The 26408-nt window shown below is 37.4% G+C and overlaps 1 protein-coding gene across 1 annotated transcript in view; it reads left to right on the top strand.

Annotated features, from left to right (window-relative positions):
• The window catches only part of NLK (nemo like kinase), a 174214-nt gene that overhangs the window by 126005 nt on the left and 21801 nt on the right, over window positions 1-26408 (top strand). Inside the window, exons 4-6 of the mRNA XM_036122542.2 lie at window positions 17477-17583; window positions 19137-19222; window positions 23300-23509. Of these exons, the coding sequence (XP_035978435.1) occupies window positions 17477-17583; window positions 19137-19222; window positions 23300-23509 (403 nt within the window). The remainder of the gene's footprint in view (window positions 1-17476; window positions 17584-19136; window positions 19223-23299; window positions 23510-26408) is intronic.

Below are 26408 nucleotides of genomic sequence, written 5' to 3'. Positions count from 1 at the left end.
TTCTGAACTGCAGATGGTGTAGAGTTTTTGAACCTGATAAGTAGTCTTTTACATAAGACCATATCACAGATTTTCACATTTATACGCAACTTGAGCTGTCCAGGATGATTAGCTCTCCATTATTAAACTGTTCATTTAGCAGTGCTTTTTTATGACATATTTGCACAACACCTTAGCATTAGTAAACATTCCTAATAGCTTATAAATTGCCCCAGTATTTACTGATAATAGAAGCTGTGTAATGAATCGGTTTTATTCTTTATCTTTTGTCTGAGAGGTGGGAATGATCTAAGTCAGAGACTGTTTGGCAGGGCTGAATATGGGAATGTGGAATATTGACCTTCATCCCATATACTTGTTATATTTGGAAACTGACTAGAGAATGTCTCCATTTCTTCCCCCTACAAAGCTTTGATGGCTCCCTCAATACTAGATACTAGAGCCTAAATTGATATTCTTGATATTAGAGCACTCTAAAATCAGTGCCCTTCTCCATTCTTCTGCCTGCCATACTCATCATCCCTTAGTTCTGCTGCCGGACAGTAGCAGTCTTGAGTTTAATTACTTACTATCACATCATGAAGTAACAACAGGGGTCCTCATCCTCTGTTTATTTCAGGGCCTACCTAGTCAGCATTCTAGCTTGACGTAATAGAAAATCTGTTGTAGTGGCAAAGAGCATGGAGTCTGGAGCCAGACTACCTAGATTTTAATTCCAGCTTTGCTTCTTACTACCTATGTAACTTTGTGATCTTATTACCTGTTACCTCTCTGTGCCTCAATTTCCTGGTTAATAAAACGAGAATAATAATGGCACCTACATCATAGAGTTATTTTGAGGATTAGATTGGTATAGATTAACAGACTGACTTAGAACAGTGCCTGGCAATTAATAAGTGCTATAAAAGTAGTAGGGGAAGGCCTTATAGAAGAGCTAGAACTTACTGAAGCTGAAAGACGGTAGGAATTCCTATGAATTTTCTGATGCAAACAAAATGTGTCAGGCAGACTACTACCTACCTACAGATGGCATTAGCAAGTACCTGTCACAAACAAATGGACGTTCATAATGGCCTATCATTAACAAACATAGCCTGTTTTTAGAGAGAATTTTTATTTTTTAAATAAGCTGTGAACTGTTAATGAGGAGTGGGTTGTAAACCTCAGTACCTCGTGTTTACTTACCTGGTCTCCTCTTCCCACGTACAACTCACTGGCACCTCCAAGACTTCCATCCAGACTGAATCCATGTGTGTTTCTTAGTGCTTTCTCCAGTAACTCTCCCAAACCTTTCCTATTAATTAGAAAGATAGGACATAATTTCCTGCTTCAGCCCACCGTCCCAAGAACCATTCCCTTTCTTATGCCCCATGGTTACGTCTTCTAGTAGTGTCCCTTCCTGCCTGCATACGGATTACCCAGGCTTTAGTTTATTAGGAAATCCTGAGGTTGTTTTAAAGAACTGTTTAAAATTCCAACTCACAGTTGGAATTTTTTTCCCTCTGCTTTGAAGAGAATCACTATAGATAGAGCAACTTATTCACACCAGCTCTCTAAAACACCTGTGTTCCAGGTGAAGCAAAAAAAAGGCTTGAATCTAGTCTTTTCACCTCTCCATTAAAAAATAAATATGTCTCTAAAACTTCCCAGCTGTGGGAATGAAATGCTGTCAGGCCTCCCAACTATTATTGGATCACAACAAAGCCACACCTAATTTGAGCTGTTGAGAAGCCTCATAACCCCATTGTCCTTTTCCTGAACTGCTTAACCTTCTGGTTAACCTTCTGATTATTAGCCTCTTGACATATTTAATTCAGGTGTGAGAATTTAGGGAAACTCATAGGACCATTTATTTGATCTTTTTGGATATCCCACTGTTCTGACTTTATTTCTCTTTTTTAAGGTTGGTAGATACTAGGAGGCATGTATTACATGGAGACCCAAAGGTTTCAGAAGCCACTAAATATATCAAACCTGCCTTAATTGGAGGATGTGGGGAAGCAGTGGGGCTTTTAGTCACTTCATAGACCAGCTGAGACTCCTGCTACCAACTCAATTTATCTGAGAGCAGTACTTCAGGGAACTACAATAGAGCACACTAGCACAAATCTGTATTTTAGCCAGATAAAATTTATTTATGTACTACTTAGTATATCGGTTTGCTTTCTGCATACTATATGAATATCATCATTAAATATTAAGAGCACTGATTTGTGCGGTTGGTAATGGATTTAATAATTATATGTTTAATTGATAGTCTTTTCCTTTTACTGGTACATCACTTAAAGGTGGTGGGAGAGGGCGCCTGGGTGGCTCAGTTGGTTGAGCGACTGCCTTCGGCTCAGGTGATCCTGGAGTCCCGGGATCGAGTGCCACATCGGGCTCCCTGCTCAGCAGGGAGTCTGCTTCTCCCTCTGACCCTCCCCCCTCTCATCTGCTCTCTCTCTCTCTCTCATTCTCTCTCTCAAATAAATAAAATCTTTAAAAAAAAAAAAAAAAAAAGGTGGTGGGAGAACCAGATGGTAGAAAATAGGATTAGGTTGAAGTGGCTTTTTTCCAAAGGAAGTACTTTATCCATGAGCTGAGCAGTTTTGTTTTGCATGTGTTTGTTTTTATTGTTTTGGATATGTAGAATACTAATCAGTTACTAATTTTTACCACCCTGAGCTCAAGATGGAGAAACCCATTAGGTTACTAGAAGCCCTTTACCAGAACCAGGGTCCCTGTGTGGTGGTTCTCAAAAGTCTCACAGAGATTAGCACTTTATAATTGTTCCCTTGAGTTTCCAATCTGTCCAAAACCAACCCTAGGTCTCTCTCAAAAATAATATGCCCTGTAGAAAACTTTTCTTGATCTAAAAAGGGTTTTATGTCCTAATATGAAGGAATGTGACTATCATTGATGTACTGTTTGGTGCCAAAAAGAACCACAAGGCCCCATTTAATAAGTAAAATTTTCTTCTTTAGCAATGATAGCCTTTAGAGGTTGCCTTAATCTTTCCTTTAACGATCAGTAACTTAAAGGATCTTTTTAAACTGGTTGCCTATTTTGTGTTTTTTTGTACTTGCATTCTTTTGGCTTTTTCTTCAGGGAGGGGGAAATGTTGGGAAAAATAAGAACACAGTCATACATTTTGGCAGAAGAATGGACTTTGATGTTAGGCATTCCTGAGTTCATATCCTTATTTCCCCTTCTCCCATTAGCTTTTTGACCTTCAAAAAGTTACTTGTTACTCTTCCTTGAACCTCAGTTTTCTCTGTGATAAATGGAGATATTTTTCTTTGAAGGACTGTTGCAAGGAATAAGTGAATTTGTGTATGTAGTACATTTGGCACAGTGCCTGGCTTATTGATATTTAATAAATTCCGTACCCTTCCTCTCTCCCATCACAATGATGATGATAGCAGCTAACAAGTAATCCTTGTTCCCTATGTCCCAGGCATTTATATATGATTCATACACAACATCTAAACCCTGGCAGTAACCCTGTGTGGTAGATATCATTGTGCCTATTTTATAAACGCAGAAAGAAACTCAGAGAAGTTATTTAACTTGCGCAATGTAATCAAGCTAGTAAGTAGCAGTTGAGATTTTTAACCTGGCCTTTCATTCTAAAGCCTACACCACACTGCCTCCCACTGCCTAAATTCGTTTAACTCCTCATATTTAAAAACCAGCTTCTTGGTCTTCGCTTCTGAGGTAGAATTATTTCCTTCGCCATTTTCCCCGAAGTTTACTTTATCTTTTGAAAGACAGAGCACAAGTTAAGAACAAAGGCCAGGATCTTGCGTTTGCTCTGCTGCATACTAGCTGTGACCTTTGGTTGGTTCCTTCACCTCTCTAAACCTCTTGGCTTGTTTGTATAATGGAACCAGAATAGTACTTCTTAGAGTAATTAACAGTGCATGAGGCTAAGTAAATTTAAAGCTGGATGCTTAATCTATAGAAAAGTCTCAGTAAATATCAGCACTTTTTTTTTTTTTTAAAGATTGTATTTATTCATTTCAGACACAGAGATACAGAGAGAGAGAGAGAGCATGAGCAGGGGGAGAGGGAGAGGGAGAAGCGAGCTCCACGCTGAGCCAGGAGCCTGATGTGGGGCTCGATCCCAGGACCCTGGGATCATGACCTGAGCCGAAGGCAGACGCTTAACCGTCTGAGCCACCCAGGCACCCCTATCAGCACTTTTTTTGTCAGTAAATATTTTTCTTTTCCAGTCAAGCTTCTGTGGCCATGTACAGTACATTAAAATCTTTTTGCTTCCTTGTTTTCTGTACTTGATTTTTACGTATCAATCTCAGTCTTTTCTAACCTCTTGAATGTTGCCTTGCCTTCATCCATCTTTTTTCACTGTTTTGTCATTGAGTTAGCATGCTCTCTACACCCACTTGGTGCCCAGTCGGTATTTATGGATGCTAATGATGATGGTTACACAAAGATGGTGCTGGCACCAGCCCTGCAGCCTCTAAGACTGCTTTGAATAATCATGACTTCCTAAAAACAGAAAAGGAGTCAATCATCTTACTCATAATTGAAGGTCAGAATCTGGTGTCAGCATTTGTTTCTGTGGTGATTGTGTAGCTTTTTCTGCAGAATTACCTTTGACAGAGTAGTCAGGTTTTCTGGCATGAGGCTGATTATGATGCATTCTTACATTACTTCCTAAAAATAGATGCAGCATCGTAGAAGTGAGTTAAGCAAATACTGATCATAGTACAGATTTGTTTTAATTGGAGGAAGGGGTCAGGGGAGGCTTACCATTGAGGGTATGGTAGGCTGCCAGGCTCTAGATAGTTTCCTAGTCTTCTTGCCCATAATCATTTTTGCATCAAAGAAAATTGTGCAAAACTGGTTTTAATCTTAAATACTTCTCTTTTCTCTGCCTTTCCGGTATCTCTAATATAGTCCCACCTCATTTCTTTGATCCTTAGAAGATTCCTTTTTTTTTTTGCTTTTTTTCCTGCTTCAGTCTCTGTCCTTCATGAACACATTTTCATCCTCAGCAACTTTTGTAGAATTCTAGCAGGGCGTCCTGCGTACTATATTTGGGCACTATGCACTAAAAATTCTGCTAATGACACTGATGTGCATTATTCTAAAGAATGTCATGATGTTAAGTTTGAATTTATAACTCATTAATGGTGATGTGCTTCCATAATTTCAATATCCAGGTTTTTTAAATAAGAAAAGGAAAGAAATGAAAAAAATTTTAATAAAAAAAGAAAAATTTTGTGCAAAGAAAAGGAAGATTGTGACTAAAAGCAGGATCGATAAAAAATCTGTCTACGGCAGACTTCATTTAGTAGAAAGTACAGATTATTTCTTACTGTATCTAATGATTCCCAAACTTATATTCTCAACTTAGACCTCCCACCAAAGGACTGTCCTATATTTCCAGCAATCTCTAGTGAAGGCTTTTTTTCCCATTTTCTTGTCAAGGGCTGCTAGCTCAACCCTCTACCCCACCACACACAATATGTTAGCTGGGAGTCCCTATTATTTTTATATTTATATATTTATGAATAATAGGATGACATATGCACACATATGCTAATTTTTTAAGTTCTCATCTATTTAAAGAGGATAGGGAACATGAAGCTATTCAAGAAGCTATTTCAAGTAAGCATATATGATTCATAGGTACAAGGAAATGTTTGTTAATATCAATTTTAGCTTTATAATTTGACTAAAGAAAGGTAAAAGTAAGATTTGAAGGAAGTGGAATACTCAGGAGGTAGAAGGAGACAGAGGCAAAGAATGTGAGGTAGAAAAACTCATCTCTGATTTTTTAACTTTTGTCTTATTTTTCTGTTGTTGGCAAAAGGAGCATCATTATTTAACCTGTCACCCTGACATTCCTCACCCCCAGTCTAGATCTGATACATGGGAATAGTCCCAGATTGTTATGAGGATTAAATGAGAGGACCTATGTTAAAAATGGCATATAAGTAGGCTCAAAAATACTTTTCAGAAAACTGAAATAATCCCTTAGCAAATTGTGGGGTTATTTCTTATTTGAGGCTATGGCCTACTAGTGACAGAACTAAGACTAATTCAGGTGCTAGAAGAAATGAATAAGAGTACTTGTGTGGATTTGGGCAATTACTTCAGACATCTTCGGATTCAGTTCCTTCCAAAAGGAAAGACTCAAATTAAAAAAGAGAACAATTAGTTCTTTATAATAGCCTGTGACTTGTGAGAATTCTTTGAGATAATTCAAAGTGCTTAGAATGTGCCTGGTGCATAGTAAGAACTCAGTAAGTGTTAATTGCTTTTATTTTTATTATTTCTCATGTTTTAAAAAAAAATTTTTTTAGGTGAACCATTTTAAGGAAACCAAATGTATGTGTTTTTACAGATAGAGGTAAATTGCCAATTAGAATGTGCATCTAATTTAGAAATCCAGTAGCAGCTGAAGAAATCTTGATGGTTTTCTCACTTTTTTTTTTTTTAAGATTATATTTTTAAGCAATCTCTACATCCAGTGTGGGGCTCGAACTTAAAACCCCAAGATCAAGAGCCACATGCTCTACTGACTCAGCCAGCCAGACGCCCTGGTTTTCTTACATGTTTAAAGGTCTAAATCTCTGTAGTTACTGGAATTTAGCAGTCCTAATAATTTAGAGATTTATCTCCTTAGAAGAATATCTGTTGGTTGGACTACCTTGTTTCTCTTATTTCTGTTGGCTGTGTAATGGCAAGTCTGGCATATTCAATTGCAAAGCAGTGCCTAAAGGGCTTTATGAGATTAACAGCCGTGATGTTGTAATCTTTGAGCGAATCTATTGTAATTGCTTGTTTAATTGTCCATCTCCCTTGTTAGACTATAAAGTCAGCGAAGGCAGTGACATTCTTGCACACCATTGAATTTTCAGTGCCTAGAACAGTGCCTGGCACAGGCTCCTATTCAGAATATTTGTTGAAGAATAGAGAGTGACTTCCCATTTGAAAACACATGGCAAGGGAGGGATTCTAAAAGATGCATCATGTATTGTAGTATTGAATTTCTGATTTTTGTTTGAAACCTGGTTTTGCAACAATGCAAGTAATGGCATTCTCATGAATTTCATTTTCTCTCTTAATAATAAACAAAGTGAAGGAAAATTTCGTGGAAAAGGTCAGACTGCAGAATCATTACAACCTAGGTTTGAATACAAGCTCTGTGTCAACAGCTTAAGCTCTCCCAGCCTCAGTGTGCTCATCTCTTAAATAGGGATAGTTTCGAGTTAGGTACTGTGGGAATTAAATGAGGTGACGTAAAAAATGGCACATAGAAGCTTCAACAAAAAGTTAGGTTCCTTTCTCCTTTTCTTCTCCTCATAGCACATAATTAAAAGTAATTCGGGGGCGCCTGGCTGACTCAGTCGGCAGAGAATGGGACTCTTGATCTCGGGGTTGTAAATTCAAGCTCTATGTCGGGTGTAGAGATTACTTAAAAATAAAATCTAAAAAAAAGGTAATTCAGCTTTTCTTTATTTCAAAGTAATCTGCATACTATGATGATATTTGGGTAAGAAATGGGAATAGTAGTAGGCAGGCTCCTATGGGAAACAGGTTGGTTAGACCAGAAATTGGGAAGCCAAAGGTAGTTCTAGCGTTTTTTCTGACTGGGAATATGACTTGGGGTAAATCACCTAACCTCCATGGCCTGAGTTTGTTTCTATTAAGTGATAGCCCCCAGTGACGAATAATATTTGAGAAAGCATCAAAAGCACTGTTTTCTACCCCGTTAAAAATAAGTTTCTAGAATGTCAACATTAGCAAGAATAACAAGATTGGCAACAAAAAGGTCTTTAAAACAACATGGAAACACTGTTGTTTGTCTTGGGCACCTGAGACATCAGAGCTGCCCCCCCCCCGCCGAATTTATAATTGTTAATTTGCATCGTTCGTTTTTCTGAAGCAAATCAGTACATTTAGAAATCCATATTTCGTGGAGCTACTTAACTAATTGCTGCAATCAGCAGCAATTTATTTTATAGCAGGGCTGTTCAGATCACTCTCAGGTTGGCATACCGTGCAGTGTTTTTTATGATCCTAGTTTTAATGATGAGTTTTAATAGGGGAAAATGGTTAATCTGTTAATATTCTCCTGAAAACCCTAACTTTAATCCTATATTTTCTCTTTACCCAAAGGTAACTTAAACGGCCATAGCAAAGTCATTGACCCAGTGGGTACACCAGCTGTTGGAGAGGCTGTCCCATTTAGAAGGACCTAGAGAGGAAAAGCATACCCTGTTTTCCCTCTTGTTTGGAGACCCTCATTAAATTACTCAGAAACAATCATCAGATAGCTGCTGTTCAAGTTAATGGCACCTCTGAGTCCCTGTCAAGAGAGCTTTATTTAATGCGCAACAGACCTGGAGTGATGCAGGTGCTTTTTCGGGCCCTCATTTAATTTAAGCTGCTTTAGTTGGCATGGCAACTAGTTGAGACATCTGGGAGACATTATGCTGGGGATTGAGACTTCAGAGGATTTCTGCCGGAGCAAAGCAGAAACCTTATCATAAAGTGGTGTGTGTTGCTTCTAAATTTCTGAAGCTATAATATTGTTAAATCTTCAAATTCAGGAATTGTATTGTACAGAGAAATCAAGTTTTTAAAGGTTTGGCCTGTTTGTTGGCTTGTTTTCTGTGAAGAAAAAGCCCTTTTATTTGTGGAGTGAAAAATGTATTTCCCCTGAAGAGTTTACTTTGTTAAACTAAAACTTGATAAAACTTAATTCTCTGCAGAATTGTCATTTTAATCACTTTATAAAAATAATACATTTAAAATCTTTCAGTCTTCTGTGTTTAAAATATTTTAGAGGAGGGACACCTGGGTGGCTCAGTCGGTTAAGCGTCTGCCTTCGGCTCAGGTCATGATCCCAGAGTCCTGGGATCAAGTCCCACATCGGGCTCTTTGCTCAGCGTGAAGCCTGCTTCTCCCTCTGCCCCTCCCCCCGCTCATGCTCTCCCTCTCTCTCTCTCTCTGTCTCTCTCTCTCTGACAAATAAATAAAATCTTTATAAATAAATAAGTAATAACTCAGTGTTAATAAATCAAAATAATTAAATACGGAAAAAATAAATAAATAAATAATAAAATATTTTAGAGGAGAGGAAAGCCCCTCTGCACAGAGGTAATAAACAAAATGGTAAAGATGGACAGGGGCTCTATGTGGTTTTGCCCTGGACTTTCTGGTTAATTTAAAAGTTTATCAACCTACCCCCATTCAATTTTTTTTTCATTTTTATTAAGTTTTTTACTTTAATTCCAATATAGGTAACATACCGTGCTATATTACTTTCAGGTGTACAATATAGAGATCCAACAATTCTCTACATCACTCAGTGCTCTGTCTCATTCTCTTTTTAAGTCAGCTTATCATCTTCTTAAGCAGAGGTATGAAAGTAGCACTCTCCTTTCTTAAGTATTACAACAGGCAATTGAATAAAAGGTTTTTCAGGTTCACAGATCCTGAGGACAGTGACATGATAATCTAGTCATTTGTGTTTAGCAGGGGGAGTACCCGCTGGTTTATATTTTATGAGAAATTATACACATATGTATGTGGTCTTAGTAGAGAAGAATTGACTTTACCGTTTGAAATCATGCTTTATATTCATTTTCAATACCTTGCTTTTCATTTTGATACCTGATATACTTTTCTCTGTGTTAGGGTTAAACCATATGAAATTACTATTTTTGTTGGTCAGTAATGGTCCAGTATTGTCAGTTCAGATCCAATAGGTTGAGGGTGAACAACACCCTGATCTGGAAATACATGTTTTGTAATGCTAAATGAAATGTACGAATTTTTTTCTGAAATGAATAATTTTTTTTAAATTTTATTTATTTATTTGACAGAGTGAGAGACAGTGCGAGAAGGAACACAAGCAAGGGGAGTGGGAGAGGGAGAAGCAGGCTTCCCGCCGAGCAGGGAGCCCGATGCGGGGCTCGATCCCAGGACCCTGGGATCATGACCTGAGCCGAAGGCAGACGCTTAACGACTGAGCCACCCAGGCGCCCCTGAAATGAATAATTATTTATAAAATAATCTGGTTGTAGAACCTTAACCATTCCAGCCAGACAATGTTTCCTTTTCCCCTTTCTTTGAAAATGTAGTCTCTGTTAGAAGAAAGCATATGACATTATTTCATACTTTTCTCTGTTTTTGGCTTCTGTGTCGTTTATTCCTTTTATAAGTCAAAGCAAGATTTTTCAAGTGCCAGCAATATGAATTCAACCCGATAACTTGAAAATTAAGATGTTTTCTCTCTGCTACATGCATGCATACCAACTGTCACTACTAACAGTAAAGATTCTGGCATCACAACTTGGCTACCCATTTTGTAGATATGAAAGGCAGAATAGAATATAACCTGCTTTTCACTTCCATGCAAGAACTTTTCAATCCTTGCAGGAACAAAAAGTTATCAGACTCATCAGACATGACTGACATCCCATACGGATAAGTGCATCATACTGTCTTTAGGAATTTTTTTTTTTCCGAGTAAAGTCTCAAGTTAACAACCCTTAATACGGTGATGGCAGTTGTAAAGTTTTTTTGTTTTTGTTGCTGTTGTTTATGTATAATGTTTCTGTTTTTGGTCCTTTGAGATTTTGGAACCAACTCAAAAATATTGGGACTTCTGATTAAGGCTTAATGGTACAAGTAGAAGTTTTTTCCTATCTCTATGATAAGATTTCCTAGTGGGGAAAAAGGTTTTAAGTATATACAAGAGGGAAATAGTAAGATTCGGATCTTCTTTTTCTATCCTGCAGAAGACTAAAGCTTTATTCCCTGGAGCTGAGCTATGGTGTCTTCGGCCCCTTCCCCAACTCATACAGAACCCTGGCAGCCTGGCCTGTGCCTTCTAAGACAGAAGTTTGGAAGACTTTTCTCCAGAGAAATGGATTAACCCAAGAGAAAGGATCTATACATAATTGAGGATCCCTCATGAAACAAAACTATAAAGCTCTAAGCCATCCCACAGAGCTACATTACAGTCACACAGTAATAACCTAAACGTCCAGTGTTAGGGATTGCTTAAGTCATGACATATTCCAAAAATTGGAATACTATTTAAGCACTTAAAATTATATAAAAGAACTATATACCATGGAAAGTGTTCACAAGTTATTTTAAATGAAAAAATAAGTATATGTAATATGTTCTACTTCGACACCATAATTCCACTTAAAGGAATGTATTAGAAAATAATCAGATTCACATAAAGATATGGATAAAGATAGATGATGTTTATCTCAGGCTTATTTAAAGTAAAAAAAAAATTAGAAATAACTTGGATTTTCTTTTTTTTTTTTTTTTTTTTTAAGATTTTATTTATTTATTTGACAGAGAGAGACACAGCGAGAGAGGGAACACAAGCAGGGGGAGTGGGAGAAGGAGAAGCAGGCTTCCCGCGGAGCAGAGAGCCCGATGTGGGGCTCGATCCCAGGACGCTGGGATCATGACCTGAGCCGAAGGCAGACGCTTAACGACTCATAACTTGGATTTTCAACAATGATAGATTGGATAAATGAATTCTATTTGTACATTAGAACACTATATGGTCATAAGAATTCTGCTTTATTAGAATATTTAATAACAGGAGAAAATGCTTATATTTTATTAAGTTAAGAAAACAGGCAGCAACACCATGTATATGTTATAATCCCAATTTCAAATACACACACGCGCACACACACACACACACGTACAACATTTTCACAAAGATGTTAATAGGTTCATTCACAGAGGTAGGATTCTGGGTAGTTTTTCTGTTCCTTGGCTTTTTTGTATTTCCCCAGTTTTCTACAGTGGAAGTTTTTTTTTAACTTCTTTGGAAATTTTTCAAAAATACAGAAAAGTAGAGATAATCATGTAATAACTATCATTTACCCAATACCCAGATTCAACAATTATTCATCATTTTGCCAATCTCATTTCCTCTCTCCCTTTTTATTGAGGGCCAGAAAAAGAAGGCTGGAGTTATTTTAAAGTAGATCCCAAACATCAAATTATTTTACCTATAAATACTTAAATATGCATTTCTAACTGTTAAGGACTTTAAAAACCTAACCATTATGTCATTTTCACACCTAATAAAATTAGCTAATTTCTTAATATTCCCTGATTTCCTCAAAGATCTCTTTTTTAATCAGGTTTGTTTGAATCAGGTTCTAAACAAAGTCCATATATTGCGTTTCGTTATTACATCTCTTTAGACTCTCTTATCCCGAACATTCCTACCTTCCCTTACCCTCACATACCCACCCTCCCCTTTTTTTTTGGTCATTTATTTGTTGGAGAATTTTTCCTGAAGAATGATCCACACTATGTTTGATCCACATTGTGTGTTTAGCTGATTGCTTCTTCATGGTGTCTCTTGTTCTTTTATTCCCCGTATTTCTAGTAAACTGGTAATTGGAGCTAGAGGATTGATTATATTGAGGTTTGTTTTTTTGTTTTTTGAGAGAGGCTGCGGGGGGCAGAGGGAGAGAGAGTCTTAAGCAGGTTCCATGCCCAGTGCAGAGCCCAACACCGGCTCAACATGGGACCTGATCTCACAACCCTGAGATCATGACCCAAGCCGAAATCCAGAGTCGGACGCCTAACCGACTGAGCCACCCAGGCACCCCTATATTGAGTTTTTTTAAAGACACGAATACTTTTTTGGGCAGTGGTGTGAATATCACATAGACATAATATCGCACATTAAGTGTTGCTAGGGTTGAGTGGTGGATTGAGGTGATGCTCATCAGTCTCATCCCTTTCAAATGGTTTTAGCAGCCATTGATAATTGGTGCCTGTATCCATGATGTCATAGAGGTTGAAAAATGGCAATTTTTTTTTTTTACTCACATAGCATTGCTTTTGCATTGATTAGCTGAAAGTCTTCTATAAGAAACAGAGTGAACATACAGTATATTTTATTACAGTTTTTAAAATTGTAACAAAAAAAGGAAAATAAAATCCAGCTATTGAAACGATCTTAAACACAGTCAAGTCCAACTTTACTACTGTGTAAACCTTAGGTTACTTGCCTTCTGTTAGCCTCAATTTCCTCATCTATAATTGGGAATACCACCACCTCCCTTGTAGGATTGCCATGAAAATTAGATGAGATGATATATTTAAGATACTTAGTAGAGTGCTGGTGTACCTAGTGGGTACTCAGTATACATACATATATATATGTGTGTGTGTGTGTGTGTGTGTATATGTATATGTATATATATATAATTTCATTCACCCAACAGATGTTTATAGGAGACATAACTGTATGTAGGCATTTGTTTCTGAGAATTTGGGATAGACTTGTGAACAAAACAGACAAAAACCCTTGCCCTCATGGGGCAGGGTTGGGGAGACAGATAAACAATAAACATAATAAGTAAATTATGTAGGGTAAGTACTAAAGGAAGAAAAAGTAGAGCTGTGCAAGTGGGTAGCTATTGTGTAAGGCATGCAAGATGCAGTATTAAATGGTCAAGGTAGGCCTCATTCAAAAGATATGATTTGAACAATAACACAAAGGAGGTGAAAGCCATGGTGTCTGGGGAAGCCCATTCCAGGCGGAGGGAACAACTAGAGCAAAGGCCTAAGGTCAGAGTGTGTCTAGTATGTTTAGAGAATAGCAAAAATGGTAGGAGAGAAGGTCAGAGAAGTAAGGAGGACAGTTCATTTATGGCCATGTTAAGGACATTTTAAGGACTTTGGCTTTGACTCTAAATGAAATGGGAAACTTTTGCAGAAGAGTGACAATCAAAAAAATGTCCTGTGAAATGCAGCCAAAAAAATAAGATGAATTGATGAATGGAAAGAGCCATGGATAAACATGTACTAAAGCAAATATGGCAAAATGTTAAGTGTAGAATCTAGGGGGTGGATGTATATATATGTGTGTGATCACTGTTTAATTCTTTCAAGTTTTCCATGTGTTTAAAAATATCTGTAAGAAAAAAATTTAAGCTATTAAGAAAAAAATCTAAATCTAACCCTGGTAATAATATCGTAATTTAACTGATATGTATTGTTTTATAGGATGATTCTAACATGTCACCGAAAACTCTCCTTAGGAAATTCTACATGAGAAATCTCATTTCCTCACTAACCTTCATTATGGAATAGAATGTAATTCTTTGGAAAGAATCTGATTAATAAAACCTAAAATAAAAGTAACCTAAGAATATAAAAACATTAAAAATTACATTTTCTATATAGTAAAGTCACTGTCAATATTTAGACAAAATAGAAATATAAGAGTCAAAAATTTATTCTGGCTGCTGTGTTTTAGAAATCTAAAGGTCTTGGGCCAAGGGAGGTAACAGTGGACATGTTAAGAAGTAGTCTAATTCTGTGGCTAGATTTTGAAAGAACCAACAGGATTCCCTGATGGATTGGAGGTAGAGTAAGAGAGAAAAAGAGCAATCTGGGATGTCTCCAAGGTTTGTGGCTTGTGGTATGAGCAGCTTGCTGGAAAAATAGGTTTGTTATAGCAAAGCCTACAACTAGAATAATTTGGTGGGGGGAAAATGGAGAATATACGTTTGGACAGTTTTGGACAGTTTGAGATGTCAGTTAGACGTCTAGAGGAGATGATGAGTAGACAGTTTGATAAACAAGGCTGGACTTAAGGAAACAAGATTAACTAGAGATATAAAATTGGGAGTCATCTGCATGTATATTGTTTAAAGTCTTCGGATTGGATCCAATTACCCAAGAAAGTGAGTGTGGAAAGACAAGAGGACCAAACCCTGGGGCATTTCAACATTAGTGGTTGGAGAAGGGAAACAACAAAGGAGGATTGAGAAGGAACAACCAATGAGAGAAAAGAAAAGCCAACAGTTGGGTGTTCTAGAAGCCATTTGAAGAAAATGTCTCAAGGAGGGCGTTTTGACTGTGTGTCAGGTGTTATCAGTTATTAATTCTCCTCCCTACTTTCAACTTGTTACTACCTGTTTTTGCTAAAATGTTAAATTAGAAGGGTTTTTAAATCACTCTCCCCAGATAATGACCACTTACTACAAGAGTCTTTAAAGCTCATAAAAGTAAAATCCAAAGCCTAACAACACTTTTTAAAAATTTGAGTTTTGAAAGCAGACTCCTTCTCATCTTTATTTTTATATGCCTAGCATTTACCCTTACAGCAAGCATGTAAATGCTAAAACAGGAGTCCTGGGACCGTCTTAGTTCATTTATAGTTCATGCCAAGCACCCTAAGACTACAGCTGCCCCTAAAGATTGTCTATCTTCTAGGACTAGCTGTGGGACAATACTGATACAAGAAGTGTTTCACAGGCTGTCAGGTGGGTTGTCTTTTCAAAAGATTCCATAATATTGCTCTGGAAGAAGAAAGTTAGGATCTGAAGAACTAAGAAAGCGGAATAACTGCAGCCCAGTAACAGCTCTGCTTTGTTGTTTTGCCTTTCCCTGCTTTGAGTTGTACAGGGCTAGGGGAGCTTTAGTGTTTTAACTCAGAACATGAAATTGACTTTCACAAGGTGTCAAAAGAATTTGAAACCTAATAGGAATCTCCTGAAATCAAGGTAGTCTCCCCTTGTCTTAAGGAAGGTTAAAAAATTTAAATCATAAAATTCACCCATACTTGTAATGAGTCCTTAACTGCACAGGGGTAAGACATGAATTTGCCCTATTTTAGATAAAACAAAAGAGTTACCTTCATAAGAGTTCTGAATTCCACATCTTCATTGCTCCCCAGGCTCCAGCCTTTGATTATCTGGCATGTGTTGTTTGAACAAAACCCTGAGAGTATAAAAGTACAAAACATAGGAAGCTTAAAACTTAATAAAGGAGCCATAAATGTAAAAAAAAAAAAAAAAGTTAAATACTAAAAGAATTAAGATTGTAGATAGACTTGGATTTGAACTAATCATTTTACGCATTTCTAGGAATACTATCCTTCACAAAGCAACTTATGCCACAGTTGATGGGTAGGTTGTCATCCTTTCCATTGGTGCCATGGTGGCCTAGGGTGAGACCCCCAATCCTCTCTTGTTTGGATTCAGAGGATGCTCCAGTAACATGTCTGAATAGATCCTGAGACTGTTTGGTCTTCACATTCTTCCTGGCCTGGCTGTCATTTAAAATGTTTATCCTTGGGGTGCCCGGGTGGCTCAGTCGGCTAAGCGTCTGCCTTCGGCTCAGGTCATGATCTCAGGGTCCTGGGATCGAGCCCCGCATTGGGCTCCCTGCTCAGCTGGGAGCCTGCTTCTCCCTCTCCCTCTGTTGCTCCCCCTGCTTGTGCTCTCTTGCTTGTGCACGCTCTCTCTCTCTCTCAAATAAAATCTTTTAAAAAATAAAATGTTTATTATTTTTGAGAAGATATTTGCCAATGACCTATCCAATAAAGGGTTAGTATACAATATATATAAAAAACTATGCAACTGAACATCCAAAAAAAATAATTAAAAATGGGCAGAAGACATACAGATGGTCAACAGACACATGAAAAGATTCTCAACATCTCTTGTCATCAGGGAAATGCATATCAAAACTACAGTGAGATGTCACCTCACACCTATCAGAATGGCTAAAATCAACAACACAAGAAACAACAGGTGTTGGTGGATGTGGAGAGAAAGGAGCCCTGGTGCGCTGTTGGTGGGAACGCAAACTGGTGTAGCCACTGTGGAAAACAGTATGGAGGTTCCTCAAAATATAAATAAATAAATAAAATGCCTTAGGATCCAGTAATCTCACTACTGGGTATTTACCCCCAAAATACAAAAACACTAATTCAAAGAGATATATGCACCCCTATGTTTATTGCAGCATTATTTACAATAGCCAAATGATGGAAGCAACCCAAGTGTCCATCGATAGATGAATGGATAAAGAATATGTGGTATATAGATACACAATGGAATATAAAAAAGAATGAAATCTTGCCATTTGCAACAACCATGGATGGATCTAGAGGGTATAATGCTAAACTAAGTCAGTTGGAGAAAGACAAAACACCATATGATTTCACTCGTGTGGAATTTAAGAAACAAACGAACAAAGGAAAAAAACCAGACTCTTAACTATAGAAAACAATTACCAGAGAGAAAGTGATTGGGGGGATGGGTGAAATAGGTGAAGGGGATTAAGAGTGCATTTATCATGATGAGCACTGAGTACTGTATAGAATTGTTGAATCACTATATTGTACACCTGAAACTAATAGAACTCTGTAAACTACATTTGAATTAACTTCAAAAATGTTTATCCTTATTTTTCTTTTGTAATGCTAATTATAGAGACAGTTTATTTCTGCTAACTTCTAAATGGTAAATTCTTTAATTTTGGCAATTTTTTTATCTTGTGAGGGCTGGAATTCTTACCCCTGTAATGCTGTCTAGAAGCTTGCTTTCTCTAAGCTTTTCCCAGCTTTAAGAATGGAGGTTATTCTTTAGACCTAGTGCCTACTTTGAGGGGATTGGGGGCTGAATTCTTGGAATTCTCCTTAACTTAAAACCTCAAGATATGTTGTCACAGAATTGATGCAGAGTGACCTACATAAAATTATCGTCTCTCCTCAGCCACTCAGCTCAGATCATGTCAAAGTTTTTCTTTATCAGATTTTGCGAGGTAAGATTTTCTTTTTGAAGAAAAAGGTAGTGGCACTGTATAAGTGAAATGTTTTGCTTTTCATTTGAACTTTAATCTGACCTTCCAAGGCTTTTTTCTTCCCTAAAGACTTTTTTCTTTTGACCAAGGTATATTTAATAATCTCTACACTTGATGTTAAGAGGCTTTTAAGGGTGGCCAAATGGTTCTTATTTTCACTGATGGAAGAGAAAGCCCTAATTCATTACTCAGTTAAGTAGGTTAATCTAGGGAGGTACATAAGCAGGATGGTTTGTGGAACCCTGTGGTCTGTCACAAAGTTTCCTTTAAACAGCCTTTAGTAGGAGTATGTGGCTGGCATCAGGTGACTCAATTGAAAAGTAACTGTGTTCCTTATGGATGACATTTATTCTTCAAGTGTGGTCCAAGTGTTGGCTGGTATACCTGAGTCCAACTCTAGAAAAACAAGACTCTTAAAGCCAAAGCATCAAGGAGGCTGAGAAACAGCAATATAATTCTCCAGACCGGCTCATTAAAGAGCACCGACTTGATAGAGAGGCAGTTTGAACCGACATTGCTAGAGCTTCTTCTGGCCATCAGGTATATCCTCTGGAATTTTGCTGTTACAAATGGAGAATCGTTTAAAGCTGACACAGCTTTCTTACCTAGTAAAACACTCTTCTCCCTCCGCTCCCACACCAGGATTCATAGATTCAGGTATTCTTTATGGAGATTAAAAAGCATCTACCAAGAGAATGAAAACACACACAAGGCGTTAAAACTAGGATGTTCACCTTCCATAGATGTGTTGATATTCTGTGGCAGGGGACAGAAGGAAGATATTAGATATTGGATCTTTTTTTACACTTATAAAAAAATATATGATTTGCTGTGTTTTATTCAAAAGACTCAGCCTTGAAGCTGTGACCTTTTTCTAACAGTGCTAAAACTCAGTCTTTTAATATGTCAAAAATATTTTAAAGTAATTAACTACCCCTCTCAAATCTCAGTGGTGGGGAATACTACTGACAAACCTGGGCAGGTTACTGAATTTTGTCTTACCAGTGAAAATCTGCCCTGGGACCCCTCCTGAATCTCAGTGGTGGGGAATACTACTGACAAACCTGGGCAGGTTACTGAATTTTGTCTTATCAGTGAAAATCTGCCCTGGGAAGGGCTCCCTGGGGGGTAATGAGGATTTGTTGGAGCTGGCTCAGAATCACAGGTTGAGAGTACCAATAGCAGAGCTCCAGTAGCCACCCACACTTAGGAACAATTCAAGGATATTGGTCAACTTTAATTCCAGCGCCTGAAAAGCTTATCTATATTTAAACCTAACTCATCTTTTGAATTATAGGCATTATCTGTAAATTGTGCAACCTTTGATGACACTTTATTTTACAAAATTACAGTTTTTTGAGGTAGGACTAACTGAAGCTTTTAATAACGTTTATTATGCCATTATTTAGAGAACAATCTTAAATCCTGTATTCTCTGTTACCGTGGTTTTCCCCAAATCATTGGTTGAGTGAAAAGAATTAAATATCTGCAATTAAATCCGTTTGTTATTTCAGGTTTGAAATATCTCCATTCAGCTGGCATTTTACATCGAGACATTAAGCCAGGGAATCTCCTTGTGAACAGCAACTGTGTTCTAAAGGTAGCTTTTCAGTTTCTTTAAATATCTGAGAAAAATTTAGAATGCCAAGGCAGGTTTAAGAACAGTGTGTTTTTGTGAAAGAGTTAAATTTATTTTCATCACTTTACCAAATAATTAAAGAACCGAGTTTTCTCTAGCAGTATCACTAGTCATGGCCATAGTAACTGATTTGTCATCTTGACTCATGGTTTCTTCATGATAGTTTGCATATGTTTTGGAAACACTGAAATTGGAATTACAATGTGACCAGAAAGAAGATAGAGAAGGTAATTTCTTTTTAGATTGTTCCAATGCTAAAGGAAGTATATATCAAAAGAAATATTGCAAGACTAGTAAGTTATTTATATGAGAATGAAGTATGGCTTTCAAGAAGACTGTGTTTTTGCACAGCTAACATTTCTATGCCCTGTGTGACTGAAGTAGCCAAGTAAGGAAGTGGAAACACTTAAAAGTGAAAATACTAGGGGCGCTTGGGTGGCTCAGATGGTTAAATACCTGCCTTTGGTTCAGGTCATGATCCGGGAGTCCTGGGATCAAGCCCCATGTGGGGCTCCCTGCTCAGCAGGGAGTCTGCTTCTCCCTCTGCCCCCTCACCCTGTTCATGCTCTCTCTCTCTCAAATAAATAAAATCTTTTTAAAAAAAAAGAAGATAAAAATACTAAGCCAGAAAAGGGTCAAATATATTTGACAATATATAGTAGCCAATCCTGCTACTCCCTCTGAAGGCGAATTGATTACAGGATTTAATTGTAGTTAGTAGCCCCAAAATTTCAAGCCATCAGTTTCAATTTTACTTTCCCCCAGTATCTCCACCTACCCCCCATCCGTTGTTTCTTGTTAGAGTGGCTCACAAATCGCAAAATCCACATATATGCATTTCCCTGCCTCTAATAGATGTATTAATGGAACTCCTAGTGAGAGGCCTACCATATTTTCCCCATCATAGGAATTAGAGATAAGGGCCTTCCTAGAACTCTGTGATCTCTGTGTAAGCAAATATAAATTCTATTTATTTTATGAGTGGCTACAGTATTAATGGTGCTTCAGTCTGCAGTAAATATTCTTAACATTCCAACTGATATATTTGAAAAAGAAAACTGGTTTTTTGTTTGTTGTTTTAATAAATAAAGTTTATTTATATTTAAGTTTAAATAAATAAAGATTTATTTATTTGGAAGAAAGAGTGTGCACAGTGGGGAGGGGCAGAGGGAGAGGGAGAGAGAGTTCCAAGCGGACTCCATGCTGAGCACAGAGTACAACGCAGGGCTTGACCTCACGACACTGAGATCATGACCTAAACCGAAACCAAGAGTCAGATGCTTAACCGACTGTGCCACCAGGCACCCCAAGAAAACTGGTTTTTAGATGTTGCCTGCTTTATAAGTTATCAAGCTGTCATTGTTACTTAGTTTGATGGCAGTTAAACTAAATATTAAAAGCAAGTATATAAATGAATATCATTTTGTATTTTAAATGCTTTCTTTAAACTCTGGCCAATTTTCTTTAAAAGCTGGTATGTTATACTGTGAAAAAAAATCACCCTTCCTTATAGCCTTGAAGAACTGTTCCTGATTTAACTCTAGAAAGATTTTTTTTAAAAAAACTATCTTTCAGGGGCTCCTGGGTGGCTCAGTTGGTTAAACATCTGCCTTCGGTTCAGGTCACAATCCCGGGGGTCCTGGGATGGAGTCCCTCATCCGGCTCCCTGCTCAGTGGGGAGTCTGCTTCTCCCTCTCCCCCCCCCACTCATGTTCTCTCTCTCTCTCTCTCAAATAATATCTTTAAAAAAAAAAAAACTATCTTTCATATTTTCCCTGAAAACAATGTTGTAGTTCAGTCTCTTTCACAGAGAAATTAATTGTTCCCAGTGTCCACTAAAGTAAATATTCCTTCTATAGGTCATTGAGTTCATTTCCCTGCTACCTTTCCACTTTTTAAAGAGCTGCAGCCTATCCCCATAACTCTAATTTTAATTTAAAAAAATTTTTTTAAACCTTAGGTATTCTTTTTTCTGTTCAGACCAAATCAGTTTTATGACAATTTAAAAGTGCCAGTTTCTTCTTATTTTGGTTTCTGGCTGGAGAACTTCCCAAAGCATTTTGTTTAGAACCTGTCTTACTTGGTGCCACTACGTGCTTGAGGTCCATTTTTCAAATAATCTGTTATGGTATTATAACTTCTAGCTACACAAACGAATAACTAGAGGAAAATGTCATTTATGAATAAACAACACAAAGATCAGGATAAATTGAAATTGTGCCCCACTCCTTTGACTTGTCTTAGCAGCCTGCTTTTAAGACCCAGAATGGAGTGCCAAGCTACGGACACTAATTCTTCTCAAGTGTACAAATTCATCAAAAATAATATGATAAAACATTTCTTTTAAATTAGTATCCTTTCATATTCTGAATATATTTTGTTTCCTATTAAGCACAAAATGGATAATTTTGTTGGAAATCTCATTATCTTTTTGGTTGTCTGATCATATAAGCTTCTTACTTTGGGTTTAGCTTGTCTTCCAGATAAATTGCCCAAAATGACTCCAGACAGACTGGTGTTTTTAACAGAGGACTTGCTTTATAACAGAAAACATTTTCTGTCTGGTGGGTGGTTGGTGGTGGTGGTGGTGGTTGTTGTTGTTGTTGTTGTTTTTCTATAAATCCAAGAAAGATATAGGAAAATGGATTTAAGTTCTTTGGTTTTGTTTTATTTTAAAAGATATCCTAAAACATCACGGCCAAGGAAGAGAGTTTTAAAATATTATGTGTTATTTGAACACTAGCCTTTGGGAGAATTTGATAAGCAATTTATAGGGTTTTGGGGTGTTTTTTTTTCCTTTTTGGTATGGTTTTCAAACATTTTTTTAAGCTGCCAAGACCCTTTTTTTCAAATAAAATCTTATGCTGCAACCTCAACTTAGAAAACAGTGTTAGTTCATCACTTATAATATTGACTCATGAAGTTAATCAGTGAAAATGCTGGAGCTTGGAAGGCCCTTACTCTCTTATCTTAACCTCAGTGCTCCCACTTTTTGTTTTGGTGGCCCAGTATTAAGAAAATTTTCTTAATATGAGAAATTCCTGAAAATAAGCAGAAGTTGCTGGTGGTGGCACTGCTGCTGTCTACTTACAGCTCACCTTGTAACCTCAGCATACTTTTCAGTTAAACAGAAATAACAAGAAAAGATTTATTCCTAGGTCTGCATATAAATTAACCACTTTCTCATTTACTGTTGTGTTACGGGGTTCTAGCATACTTTCCAAATGATGAGAGGCATTCATTTAAATATTTACAGCACAAAGAAATGAGTGAAACTAGTAGCATTGGTATCCTACAGTGTGCTACATTTTGACATACATATTTGAGTGTGAATAGTATTTTAAATAGATAGGTACATGGGAAGTTTAGGACTCAGTTTGAAACCCATAGATCTAAAGAAATTTTACTATGTGTATGCCATAAAGACAGTGAACATAGCTCAGGAGGTCTTCAAGATAGGCACTTTTTTTTTCGTATAATTCCTTGATAAGCCTTGAAAATACATAGTTTGGTTTGTACATTAAACCTAGAAATATGCATTGAGCTGTCTTTTTGGTTTAGTTATCAGTTGAAAAGATGAGTGAGAACAATTTTTTTTTTTAAGATTTTTTTTTTTTTTAATTTATTTGGCAAAGAGAGAGAGAGAGCACGCACAAGCAGGGGGAGTGGCAGGCAGAGGGAGAAGCAGGCTCCCTGCTGAGCAAGGAGCCGGATGCGGGACTCGATCCCAGGACCCCAGGATCATAACCTGAGCCAAAGGCAGATGCTTAACCAACTGAGCCACCCAGGCGCCCGAGAAGAATATTTTTAAGATTCATCATTTTATATAGAAATAAGGAATTTTGAGACTTTTTTTTCCTCTTATGCAAATAAGATCAAATTATATATTGACACAAATATACTCTACCTGTATCATTCGAAACTTTTCAAAGTTCAGAGATCTATCAAGATTTTGATTTTTTGCTTATTTTGTTTTACTTTACCATTTGTAAATATATTTGTCTCTTTAACAATATTTTGATAATCTTTTCTATTTAGATTTGTGATTTTGGATTGGCCAGAGTGGAGGAATTAGATGAATCCCGTCATATGACTCAGGAAGTTGTCACTCAGTATTATCGGGCTCCGGAAATCCTGATGGGCAGTCGTCATTACAGCAATGCTATTGACATCTGGTCTGTCGGATGTATCTTTGCAGAACTACTAGGACGAAGAATACTGTTTCAGGCACAAAGTCCAATTCAGCAGGTATGATTTTACTTTAGGCTTTAGTAGCTTTCAGTTCTATTACAGATTTAAAGGAAAAACCGTCTTGCACACACGTGTGGGGCTTATTCGTTGTACTGTCTAAGTTGCTTTTAGCAAATTGAGGTTCATTTAAAATTCAGAAAGTTAGGAAGTTGAAGATTACAGAGAGATTCATTTTGTAACTTACGAACCTATTAGAGGGAGTGTTGACTTTATTACATGCACTGATGCATAGCAGCAGACTCTGCTGTAACAGTTTGCACAGGTGTAATCTTCCACTATTAGAGGGCCTCTGTTCTTTCTGAATGGGTCAGACTCGAAAATGCATTTGATGCCTTAATGTACTTACACTTTGTGCTTAGAATATAAATTTTGAGTGTTGATTTCCTTAAATGTGAACATTTAAGAACATTTCAAACCTTTATTTTTGGGCTAACATATTTAAATATGGCAGAAAACATTAGGAGCTTATTAAAATGTAGCTTTAGGAAACCATTGGTGATACTTTATCTGCCCTAAGAGCTAATTCATTACCCCACATATTTTCTTGAGATAATTCTTAAGTATTGTTTTATCCTTAACAATAGTGTTTGCATGAGAATAATGTATCAATGATGTGCTCAGCCTGTAAAATCAAATTGGTGGGTTCAAATCCTAGCTCTGCCACTTACTATCTATTAATTCTTAGGCAAACTAAACCATTCTGAGGATTGTTGTGCAAATTAAAAGAAATAATAAAGCTGAAAATGAGGCCTGGCACATAGTAAGCACTCAGCAAATATTAGCGACTGTTATAGTAGTTATATGCCAGGATGTTAGCATTGCAGCGGTAAATAAGAAAAAGTTAGTTCCTGCCTTTGTGCAACTTTCACATGAGACAAAATAAATGAGTACACAAATAAATATAATGTAAGTAAGCTAAGTAATGATAAATTCTGTGGAGAAAAATTGAACCAGGTTAGGGATAGGGAATGATGATAGAGCAGAGCAGTGCTAAAGGGTTCTCTGAGAAAATGACATTCGAGGCATGACTCAAGTGAAATGCGGGAGCGAGATACTGAGCGTGTTTCAGGAAAAGGACAACCAACATAATAAGCCTCTGAGGCAAGAACAAGTGTGGTCTGTTGGAGGGATGGCATGATCAAGGGGGAAGATTGAGGGAGACAGGTCAGAGAGAGAGAGAGCCTGACTGTGGTGACTGGATAAGGACTTTGGATTTTATTCTGTCCAAACTGTAATGGAAAGCTATATGAAGGTTTTGAGCAAGGGAGTGTTAAGATTTGATTGATCACATTTTAAAAGATCACCCTGACTACTGTGTATCTTTGTAAATAATTCATACACTTGGCCCAAAATGGAATAATTTCTTTTATACTCTTCTACAAAGAATTAACTGATACATTAGAAACTGTATATGCTATGATCAGCATTTGAAATTATTTCTCTGCAATACTTTCAAAGTCTATTTTTACCAAGTTTACATCTTAAAAATTGATCCTAGTGATAAAAAATTATCATATATAATTTTAATGCTGGGTACTACTGATAATACCCACTTTACTATTCAATTTCTTTAGAAAGCAGATTTTAATGGACCTACCTGTAAGACCCATCATATCTAGACATAAGAAACTGCCATACAGAAAAGTTTAAATAAAAGTTAAGGGGTTGTTTGAGACACCTGGGTGGCCCAGTCAGTTGGGCATCCGACTTGATTTCGGCTCAGGTTATGATCTCAGGGTTGTGGGATCAGCCCCACATCGGTCTTTATACACTTATCGGGGAGTCTGCTTAAGATTCTCCCTCTCCCTCTGCCCCTCCCACCCTGTGTGTTGGGGGGGGTGGCGGCGCACGCACGTGCGTGCGCATGCATGCTCTCTCTCTTTCTCTCTCTAAGAAATAGATCTTAAAAAAAAAAAAAAAAAAACGGGGTTGTTCAAATCCCATATATTGAACAAGGATCTTGGATTGCTGCTGGAAAGAACTGTGTGTGTGTGTGTGTGTGTGTGTGTGTGTGTGTAAAGTGTGAAGCAACTGGCATAGGCAGGATTCAGATACCTGATTATCTAGAGAAATGCATAGGTCTTGAGTTTGCCAGTCTGATGTAGCCACTGACAGAGAACTCACATCTATCTACCATCAGTGTATTTTAGGATGAGAAATCAAGATCTAAAATGGGAAAAGAGTCTAACTTCTAAATGCAAGTAGTTATTTTCTGTAGCATATTCTCTGTATCTTTGAGAAATAAAAACGCTAGCAGACTTCATAAAAATGTTTCTCACCCATGGATCTTACCCATTTTAGACAACTTTCTGAATGTTTCCATTGGTTTTCACGAGCCAGTCATTTTCTTCTACCTTTACAGTAGTTGTTAGAGGTCCAAAAGTATCACCGACATACTTCTCCCAAAAACCTTTGTATAGAGATCTTCTATGGAATACAAGCTACTTGACCATCTCCATTATCCTGGACGGCAGTGATCCTTATCTAAACTTGATAGTTTTTTTTTTTTAAGATTTTATTTATTTATTTGACAGAGAGAGAGCATGAGCAGGGAGGAGGAGCAAGGGGAAAGGGAGAAGCAGCTCCCCACTGAGCAGGGAGCCCGATGTGACTCGATCCCATGACCCTGGGATCATGACCTGAGCTGAGGGCAGACACTTAACCAACTGAGCCACCCAGGCGCCCTAAACTTCATATTTTTGATAAGTGCAGAAGGTAGTGCTTTATATCTGGCAATCCCAGTACAAGGAAAAGAAGTATTCTGTAGGTAAGAATTTTCCATCCTGGAGGGATCTGAATGATATGTTATTGCTAATTAGGTTATGCAGTTAGAACAGTTTTCGCACTACAGAAAATTGTAAAGGCGGTTTCCTACCTACCAAGACTTGTGAGAAGA

This window comes from Halichoerus grypus, chromosome 2, assembly GCF_964656455.1.
Source record: "Halichoerus grypus chromosome 2, mHalGry1.hap1.1, whole genome shotgun sequence".
Lineage (NCBI taxonomy): Eukaryota > Metazoa > Chordata > Mammalia > Carnivora > Phocidae > Halichoerus > Halichoerus grypus.
This window is presented reverse-complemented; position numbering and strand designations above follow the sequence as displayed.